This window comes from Capsicum annuum, chromosome 7 (assembly GCF_002878395.1).
Source record: "Capsicum annuum cultivar UCD-10X-F1 chromosome 7, UCD10Xv1.1, whole genome shotgun sequence".
Lineage (NCBI taxonomy): Eukaryota > Viridiplantae > Streptophyta > Magnoliopsida > Solanales > Solanaceae > Capsicum > Capsicum annuum.
This window is the reverse complement of record NC_061117.1, coordinates 6167557-6178565: the sequence shown is the minus strand read 5'-3', so window position 1 is coordinate 6178565 and position 11009 is coordinate 6167557. Positions and strand designations below refer to the sequence as shown.

The following is an 11009-nucleotide window of genomic DNA, read 5'->3' as shown; positions in this document are numbered from 1 at the left end:
ATTAATGTTTTGACCCCTTTGTTAAAGGTTGTCATCTTTTTGCTTAGCAAATGAATTTTATATGTATTTGAGCATAGGTAATAATTTTCCCGAAGAAAATATTAATATATATAATAGATTAATGCTGTTTGAAAAATAATATCTAAGTGGAAGTTAATTTAGTACATGATATTCCAAGTACTTAATTACAAGTCAAATATGTAAATATTTACTTACCAAAAAAGTGTATTGTAGTGATTAAAATTCTTTCTACGCTTAATTAGAAGTTTCGAATTTAAAAACTTATGAGAAGAGAGATATTTTATGTCTTTTAAAAATTTATCTATCAAAAGTCTAGATTAATTAGATTTTAGATACCGAATACAATAATAATTACTATGCAATGTTTTAGTCTCAAATATAATGTGACTGACTATATAAATTCTTATTGACCATGTTGTTTAATATAAACTCATCTTAGACAAATATGTTAAACAAAATATAGTACTAGAAGTTTTTTTTAATATTTTTTTCTTGACATATAAGTATCTAAAAGACTAAACTTATCATAAAGCTAAACTATGTTCTAAAAGACTAAACTTATCATAAAGCTAAACTATGTTTTCAACTAATAAATATCGCTTGTACAATTTTTTTTCTTATCTTATATTTCATTAAGTATGCATGAATCTCAATAGATAGCACGTTCTTCAAGAAATTTTTTTTCGAAACGAATTTAGATATCAAATGCATGAAAAAGAAAAAGCTCCAAAACAAGAGTTATGTGGGCCTTCGGGTGGTGAAGGATCTTGACAATTAAAGTAGCATGGCGATAAATTGGACTCCTTTACCCTTAATCAAAGATTTCGATATTGAGAAAAAAAAAAAAAATTCTTAACAGAAAGAATTTTCCCCTTTTAGTGAGTCTTATATGAAGAGAATCTAGTTTAATTAACACTCCAATTTAAATACATGGGGTAAAAATAACAAACTTTTAGCTAAGAATAAGAGTTGTGATATGTTACCATATATGCCCCTTGTCCTTCTAGGTGTATGACAATTTCTTATATTTCGTGTAGTCAATAAATACCTTCACATAATATATGAAACAGATCGAAAGGATTATGTAACTAACCAAATAAGCTCGAAAATGTGATTGTATCACTATAGCTGCCCGTTTTTCACCGTTCCGCATTCTCACAGGCGCAACTATATGGACGAGAATATAGTTTAATTTACACTTCAAAGCAAATACCAAACATAGGTCGAAAATAACAAACTTTTAGCTAAGAATAAGAATTATGAAATGTTACCATATAGGCCTCTTATCCTTCTTGATGACTGACAATTTCTTATATTATAGTTAATAAATACCTTCACATAAGCTGAAACAGATCGAAAGAATTATATAACTAATCAAATAAGCTCGAAAATATGATTGTATCACTATAGCAGCTCGTTTTTCACTGTTCCACATTCTCACAGGTACAACTATATGGACGAGAATCTAGTTTAATTTACACAAAATACCAAACATCGGGCGAAAATAACAAACTTTTTGCTAAGAATAAGAATTGTAATATGTTACCATATATGCCCCTTATCTTTCTTGATGTATGACAAAGTAGAGTGATATAAAAAGCCTTAAAATGATTCACAATCATCCAAAAAATACCAAAACTTTATAACAGCTTTTTCAGTATAATACCATCATAGTAAGTTAGCCAAGAAAAAGACACTAGTGATCCAAATATAAATCATCAATCATCCTCATCAATAACCAAAAAAAAATATCAATGGCGGCTTCTTCTTCTTCTTCTTCTTACATTTTCTTGATTCTATTATTCGTAATATTATGTGTTGAACCTTCACAAACCAAGTCAATTTATCTTCCAAGAAATAACTTCCAATCTTCACTACTAGTAAACAAACATGAAAAGACAAAAATGCCCTTTAAAGTTCATTACTTCCCTCAAATTCTTGATCATTTCACTTTTTTACCAAAGAGTTCTAAAGTTTTTTATCAAAAGTATCTCATAAATGATCAATATTGGAATAAAGATGGTGGAGGGCCTATATTTGTGTACACTGGTAATGAAGGGAATATTGATTGGTTTGCTGTAAACACCGGGTTCATGTTTGATATTGCTCCAAAGTTCAATGCTCTTCTAGTCTTCATTGAAGTACGTGCAAAAATCTTTAAAATACTTCTATTATTATTATTTTATTTTTTTACCATATGAAATATTTTAATTTTATGCCGAGTAATATTTAGGGGGTCGTTCATACCTTTATTGTTAGCAGATCATCTCATATTTACCTTTTTTATTTGATGAAGTTGATCTAACATGATTGGATGGATTTCACGTGTCGAAAGACTTTGATAAAGCTCAAATTCTATTATTTTTTTAAACTATGGTTTAAAATTATGTCTCTCTAATCAAAGCTCTTCAACTAGAGGTCGAGCTAAAGTGTTGGAATGACTTCATCTGAATTTCCTTCACCAGAAATCAATTTGTATATATGAGTTTAGATATTTTTTTTTTAAAAAATGCATATAACGTAAATAATGAACCTTTGGGTGAAAATTTTATATGTCACTGTCTCCAACCACACTAGAACTCCGTCAAGGGAAAATATGAATTATTTGTTAGCTACAAGAGTATATATCACTCGAATATATATCATAGGGTAAAATTAAGATATTTTGTATATCGTAAATGAGTATTTTTTTTTCCCCTATTTATCTTTTTAGTGGGAATGAAATTGATGTATTTTTTTGTTTTGGAATATTTTAGCATAGGTTTTATGGAGATTCAATGCCATTTGGAAATAATTCATACAAGTCAGCAAAGACTTTGGGATACTTGAATTCACAACAAGCATTGGCTGATTATGCTGTTCTTATTAGGAGTTTGAAGCAAAATATTTCTTCTGAATCATCTCCAGTTGTGGTTTTTGGTGGCTCTTATGGAGGAAGTAAGTAAATTAAATTGAAGAATCCCACAAAATAATAGGTCCTTGTGTTCTGATTTTTCTCCGAAATTCACGTATAACAGAAATTTTAGTGCAGTGGACTATCCGCTACAATATAAATAAGGCATAATACATAAACTTGTCATTTGACTTGACCTCAAATCACATCTATGACCTTCAACTTTGGATATGTCTAAGTAAATACTTAAACTTGTATAAAGTTGAATAAATAGACACACACGTCCTATGTGACAAAATACACGTAGGACGTCATGAAGGGCAAGAATCGACCACGTAGAATAATGCCACGTAGAATATATGTGTATCTATTTATGCACATCCAAAATTGAAGGTCATAGATATAATCTGAAATTAAGTTAAATGCCATACTTATGTATTGTGCCTAAAAATAAAAAAAAGGAAAAAAAAAAAAGAAAAAAATTATGAAGAAAAGTAATAACATAACATAAGTGAAAAAGTTTCAACTTTTGGCTCATCTTTTGCCTTGAAATATTATACTAGATGAATATGACATGTGACATTACATGAGTGGACCTATTGAATGTCCAATCCATGTGAATCACTAAACAATAGACACTAAAAGACATGCAACTGATAAAAACATTTATCTGAAATTTACGTTTTTTTAGTGGTGAGAATTTTACATTTTAGGGTTGCTAAAATATCTTTTTTGCACTTATTAGGGTAAAGCTATAAACGACGAGGGATAGTCAATTGATCTTTTGCTTTGATGACATTATATAGACATAAGATTAATGGACATATTGAGTGTCCAATCCATGTGAATCACTAAAAACTAAAAATATAAGATCTATCAGAAATTTTTCATTCTGACAAGAATATTCGTCAAAAATTTGCATTTTTAGGTGGCGAAATTTTTATCTTTTAGGATTGACAAATAACTTCTCTTCACTTAGTGATGCATTCATCAATAGGTAAAGCCACAATCGACGAGGGGTGATCAACCAATTTGTTTGCCTTCACATATTATAGATGGAAACAGAGTTGGATACAGAATTTTAAACTTGTAGGTTCTCAAGGGCTCCTTTCCTGCCATTAAATTATCCCTTGGTTTAGTTATGGGTTTTCACCTATTAATATTTATAACTTTTGACGATTTTTTTATGTAATTTTAAGCCTTATGGTAGCGGGTGTAGGTTCACGGAAATCCACACCATCTACTTTACATCCGCCACTGGATGAAAATTAAATGACATGTGACACTATATGAGTGGACCTATTGAGTGTCCAAATCCATGTGAATCAATAAACACATGCAAGTTTTGATGGAAATATTCAAAAGAGGTTCCATCGAAAGCTTTCCTTATGAATTTTTTATATTTCTGACAAGAACGATCTACAAAAGTTTGGTCTTTTTTAGTACTGAGAATTTTACATTTATCAATAGGGCAAAGCTATAATCGATGAGGGATAATTAGTTGATCATTTGCCTTGACATACTATAGATCAAAATGACAAGACATTACATATTGAGTATGTCAATCCATGTGAATCACTAAAAACTAAAAACATGCAAATTTTTGACAGAAATATCTGAAAGAGATCTATCAGAAGCTTTTCATTCTGACAAGAATATTCATCAAAAATTTGCTAGGTGGTGAGAATTTTACATTTTAGGATTGCCAAATAACTTCTCTTTCACTTAGTGCATTCATCAATAGGGTAAAGCTACAATCGACGAGGGGTAATCCATTGATTTTTTTATGTTCACATATTATAGATGGAAATGACATGTGACACTACATGAGTGGACCTATTGAGTTTCCAAATTCATGTGAGTGAGTCAATAAACACTAAACACTTGCAAGTTTTGATGGAAATATCTAAAAGAGGTCCCGTCAAAAGCTTTTCTAATGAATTTTTATATTTCTAACAAGAACGATTCGCAAAAGTTTGGTCTTTTTTAGTAGTGGGAATTTTCCATTTATCAATAGGACAAAGCTATAATCGACGAAGGATAGTCAATTGATCATTTGCCTTGACATACTATAAAGTAAAATGACAAGACATTAGACCTACTTGAATGTCCAATCCATGTTGAATCTATAGGATTTGTCAATATATTCACATCCTATAGTTCAAAAACTTTTAGTTTTCTTCCACTTACTGCATTTATCAATAGGGGAGAGCTCGGTTGAATATTTTTTACCGAAAATTATACTGTACATATAAATTGCATATATTACTGTACAAATGTATATATTAAATAGTATATATTTCGTTATTTTAATTTATCTGTCGTGCTTTCTTCTTTTTTTTTTTCATCTGTTTTAAAAAATGTTAATTTTTTTTTTTGGTTAACCAGTGTTGGCTGCATGGTTTAGACTAAAGTACCCACATATAGCCATTGGTGCAGTGGCATCTTCAGCACCAATCTTGCATTTTGACAAAATCACTCCACGGTCAAGTTTCTATGATGCTGTTTCCCAAGATTTTAAGGTTTGTTACTTTCTTTTTTTTCGATTATCTTGTTGTTCGGGTCAACTTTATTTTGCTGAGTATAGCTTCTTTCAACATAGATATCTCTTTATTTATGTATTGTAGATGATGAATCCTCAGTGAAAATCTTGATTCTGTCACTGAACCAAACGCATATATCCAATGCTTTTTTTTTACACATTTGTATTTTCAACCTATTAAAGCAGGTAACTTGTCCTATTTTTTAGGTTAAAAGTTTCACTTGTTATGATGAATGGTTACCTTCTATCAACATAGATATCTTTTTAGTTATGTATTGTACACAATAAATCCTCAGAGGAAATCTTGCTTCTGTCACTGAATTAACCAAACGCGTGCATCCTATGCTCTTTTTACACATTCGTATTTTTCAACCTATTATTATAGCAGACAACTTGTCTTATTTTTTAGGTAAAAAATTTCACTTGTTATGAATAGTTATGATAATTATCTTTATTTTCTTCTCCCTCATAAAATAGGAGGCAAGCTTGAATTGTTATGAAGTGATAAAGGGGAGTTGGGCAGAGTTGGATGCATTATCAACACATGAAGATGGATTGATTGAAGTTAGTAAACTTTTCAGAACTTGCAAGTAAGTCACTTTTAAGCTAGGGACGGTTATATGAATCATCAGTTCGTCATTTAAGCTCACATCATATTAAGCTAGGAACGGCTATATGAACCATCAGTTTGTCATTTAAGCGCATATCATATTAAGCTAGGGACGGCTGTATATGAATCATCAGTTCGTTATTTAAGCTCATATCATATCATCAACATTATAAAGTTAAAATGAAAAGTAATTTGGTTTAATATATATAAATTTCAGGGGTTTACATTCAGTTTATTCAGCTAGGGATTGGCTATGGGAAGCTTTTGTATACACAGCAATGGTGAATTATCCTACAGAAGCCAACTTTATGATGCCATTGCCAGCATATCCAGTAGAAGAGGTACTCATAACATAGCAGATTAATTATTGTTTATTTTATTTTGGTTATCGTATTTTGATGTTGTTACTGTATTTCCTTTCATACTTGATTTTGATATGTTTTTACTTGAGCCGAGGGTCTATCGGAAACAACCTCTCTCACTACACCAGAAAAGATCTTTAGTGGCAATGAATTAATGACAATAGCTTAACTGCCGCTAAATATATCTCTTAGAGGCAGTTATTAGTGATTGATATATTTTAGCACTCTTTGTAAATGCCCCTAAAACCTATTAGCTATATTGAGTCAAATCACAATTAACTAATGCCGGTAAAAGTTTTGGCGTTCTTTGTTAAAATGTATATTTATTTTCGCTAAAAGCATTTTTTTTTTTTTTTGAATTAAGATGTGCAAGATAATTGATGGATTGCCAAAAGGAGCTTCAAGACTTAGCAAGGCATTTGCTGCAGCAAGTTTATATTACAATTATACACAAACAGAAAAATGTTTCAATTTAGAAGGTGGTACTGATGCTCATGGCCTTCATGGTTGGGACTGGCAGGTATATTAAACTTTACATAACACACATTTTACTTATTTTCTGTGCGTGTCAGTGCCAGATTCAGAATTTATTCTTAGTACGTGTCAGTGGTAGACTCAGAATTTAAACGATGCAGAATCCATGAATTTATTCTTAGTATGTGTCGGTGGTAGATTCGGAATTTAAACAACTGCAGAATCCGTGAACTTATAACTGGATTTGCCACTGGCTAGAACTTGTGACCTTCTAATCACATGATAACAGTTTTACAGTTGCTCCAAGGCTCCCGTTCTAGTTTGGTTATAATTTGATTTTTTTTAAAATGATGCTTGAAATCTTTATACTTTTATATGTCCTGAGCCGGGTTCTATCGGAAACAACCTCTCTACTCATTTGCGGTAGTGCTATGGACTGCTTACACATTACCCGGCCTCTCCCAGACCCCACTATATGGGAATACACTGGGTCTATTGTTGTTGTTCGTGCTTGAAATCTTTGTCCAATATTTAAGATCTAATAATTGTTTGTCTTGTTTATGCTTGATTTGTGAGTTTTCAGGCATGTACAGAAATGGTTATGCCAATGACTTGTTCAAATGAAAGTATGTTTCCTCCAACTTCCTATAGCTACAAGGAATTTGCACAAGATTGCAAGAAGAGATATGGAGTTGAGCCTAGACCACATTGGATCACTACTGAATATGGTGGCTATGTGAGTTTTCATTCTTTTTCCATCTGGTATTTGGTATTCGTATTGAGATCCAATTAAATTTGAATTCGCATCAGAAATTTTCATGTTGGGATAAAATGCTTCTTAACAAAAATTACTCTACATCCATATCGAACCTGGGCCACTATTTAAGGATGACAAAATACGTATCACTCAACTTCTTTTAAGAAAAATATATTCTTTATGTTGTCAGCATGACATGTGCAAATGTTCTTTACAACCATCAAAACTCGTGGTGGAGTAGTAAATATTATTCTATCCTTATCATTAGAGTTCTTCGGTTTGAACCCTAAAAATGGAGTCGCTTTTGATTTGGAAAGCTTTATCCTCAAGTGGAACCTTAACTTAATTTCCACTTGAGTCCGGATTAATCGGGTTCCAAAGTGAATAATGAACATAGGATAAAATATTTTTAAAAAAGTCCATTACATATTTTTGGTTTCATGATGATAAGAATATCTAAGTATGTCTCATCATTTCAGAGAATTGAGCAAGTCCTCAAGAAATTTGGCAGCAACATGATTTTCTCTAATGGAATGCAAGATCCATGGAGTAGAGGAGGGTAAGTTAAAGAAGTTATAACTTTTTATACATATGTGAAATAACATTATAAAGAATTTTGACATTATCAGTTTACATAAAAGATAATTATTGGTCATCGCCCATCAAAATAAATTAGTAGCCAAAAATAAGCCGTGTTATCTGTTATAATTGCTAACTCATTTTAGATTTGCAAAGTATACATATACGAGCAAATTTTAAATTCTATACATGAAATAAGAACACATTCATTCTGAGCGCTCGAACGTTAAATACTGAATTATCCTTTTTATGACAGTGTACTTAAAAACCTATCAGCTAGCATTGTGGCTCTGGTAACTCAGAAAGGTATCATATTAATTATGTATATTATCATTTTAATTGAATTGAAGGTATTTTTGGAAGAAAAATAAAATGTTTTTTGTTTAGGGACATTGATTTATTTTGTTATTACTAATTTCATGTATTTAATTTTTGCAATTAATTAGGTGCACACCATGTTGATTTTCGATCTGAGACAAAGAATGATCCAGACTGGCTAATCATGCAAAGGAAGCAAGAAGTGGCTATTATTCAAAATTGGCTAGATGAGTACTACAAAGATCTCAAACAAAATTAGATACTATATGATATATGAAAATATAGTATCACTTGTTTGTAACACATAATGTAACTTTGGAAGTACTACAAATAAATCCATAGAAAATATCATATGAAATGCTTCACCTAAATTGCATATTCTCCAAGTAGAGAAAAAGCTCAAACTTGTCCATCCCCTTAAAACTTATTAAAAAGATAAGTTTTTTCTTAACCCCAGAAAAGCCCACAACTTTTGCCCTTCAGGTGAGTACTTTGTGGTAAATTACTCACTGTGTAATAGCTCGCAAACCACACATGAAATGTAAACTACACTAGGCAAACCCCATGAGACGAGCTCATGATTGAGCGATATACAGAGGAGGATGAATATTTCCAAATATCTTCTTTGACATTAGGTTCATCTTAGCCATAGTCTGATATCAAGTATCAACAAGAGACCATTACAAAAGAAACTTAATACAAGAGCATAAATAATTCAAGTCAAGCCAAAAGACTTTAAGAAAAATTTTAGGGCATAAACTAATCGACACTTTTCCCTATTCCCTTTTCATTATTTCCAAGCTAATCTTCTAGAAAATGTAAAAGTCAAGAACCTCATTAATTTTATTTTTTTTAATCTATTTGAGTACTTTTTATAAAATATTTACTGTTTTAAATATATTCTTTATTTATTGCCTATATAACATACTCCCTCCGTCTCAAATTATCTGTCTCAAATTGAGATGACACATTAATTAAGAAAAATAATTAATAACATGTCTAGTTTACCATAGTGCCCCTATTAAATGATATTTACAATTTAATTTGAAGAAAAAATAATTAATGCAAAACGTAAAACATGAGTTTTTTTTTTCTTGTCTTGATTAATGAAAAAAAAAACAAGTAAAATGGGAAATCAAATTAAGAAATATAGGATAGGTAATTTGGGACGGAGGGAGTATTTAAAAGATATTTACCATCTATAGTAAATGTACTGTCACACCCCTTTTTTAACTCCAAAAATGATTCTATTTTAAAGTTTCGAAAGGGTTTTATTATTAAAGTGACAAAATAAAGGTTTTGTTTCGAAAATGATTATTTACATTTAAACTCGGAGTCGCCACTTGACATAATCCGGTGTGCCAAGTCACCTTTGAAAAATCCTTTTCGAAATGATTTGACTCCTAAAAAGACTGGTTTGCGAACAGAGATTCCGGCTAAGAAATTCTGTTGACCGAGGGAAAGGTGTTAGGCACCCCTCGATCCCGTGGTTCGACCACGTTCGCTTGGTTGAACGTATCGGCTAATTTGACATTACGAATGTACAAACCACAAAAGACAAATAAAACAATCGATCAAACACACAAAACAAAACAAATCCAAAATATAGTGTCCAGTCCAATTATACAGTCCAAAAAATAAAAATAAACGAAAATGTAAGACCTATTTTATTCTAAGATAATCCTAAACTAGACTCTGCCCGACGTTCCGGGCCTTGACCGTGCGCCATCTTCGAATACAATTTTCTCGGGGCATTCCCCAGATAAAACAACACAGATACTTCGAAGAATTCTCGGCCAAATGAGTACAATTGAGTCGAATACGATAAAACAAAACCATCTCAACACACATCTAAACATTCAAAATATTTGATCAACATATCACTCCTAAATTTTACCTACCCGATCCTAAACTTTGCCTAATTATCTCAACAAAATTCATGCTTAATCATGATACTATCCATTTCAACAATATCCAATAACGAATTAAAACTAATCAATGTTCACCTTATTCGGTTCTCAACTCCTCCCCCAATCCATTCTCAACGGGATTAAACTAATTCAATATATAGTCCACCAATCAAATTTTCACATCCAAATCGAACAATGACCCACAACACGAAGATTCAAACATGCCAAAAACACAAACCATTCATAATTACGTAAAATTAAAGTGATATGAGATAGAATTGGACCTTCAAAGAATCGAATTTGTTGATAATAATGTTTAAGAAAACCGAGACTTGGAATTCTGAATAGCAAACCTTCACCACATGAAGTCTAACTCGGTACTAGGGAATTTGCAATTCAAAACAGACCACGAAGGACTGACTGATCCAAAACCAAACGTAGCGCCCAGTGTTGACTGGTTTCGGAAACGATTTTGGATAAACAAAGGGGGTAACGCTATTGCTGTTCACCTGGGTGTTGTGAATCGATCCGAACAAATTTGAA

The 11009-nt window shown here is 31.5% G+C and overlaps 1 protein-coding gene across 1 annotated transcript; it reads left to right on the top strand.

Moving 5' to 3' along the window:
- Window positions 1–1605: 1605 nt before the first annotated feature.
- LOC107877660 (lysosomal Pro-X carboxypeptidase) lies at window positions 1606–8927 on the top strand. The gene is made up of 10 exons (XM_016724346.2): window positions 1606–2162; window positions 2778–2958; window positions 5303–5436; window positions 5934–6046; window positions 6284–6407; window positions 6793–6948; window positions 7486–7638; window positions 8139–8218; window positions 8495–8544; window positions 8685–8927. Exons 1-10 carry the CDS (start codon window positions 1776–1778, stop codon window positions 8813–8815), a joined length of 1509 nt encoding a protein of 502 aa, XP_016579832.2. The 5' UTR covers window positions 1606–1775; the 3' UTR covers window positions 8816–8927.
- Window positions 8928–11009: the final 2082 nt, after the last annotated feature.

What these genes read in the sequence shown, in the direction of transcription:
- LOC107877660 (XM_016724346.2), top strand. Translation starts at nt 1,776, where the DNA reads ATGGCGGCTTCTTCTTCTTCTTCTTCTTACATTTTCTTGATTCTATTA. An exon ending in TGGTGGCTCTTATGGAGGAA is followed by an intron (nt 2,959 to 5,302) that starts GTAAGTAAATTA and finishes TTGGTTAACCAG; the next exon opens with TGTTGGCTGCATGGTTTAGA. An exon ending in TTCATGGTTGGGACTGGCAG is followed by an intron (nt 6,949 to 7,485) that starts GTATATTAAACT and finishes GTGAGTTTTCAG; the next exon opens with GCATGTACAGAAATGGTTAT.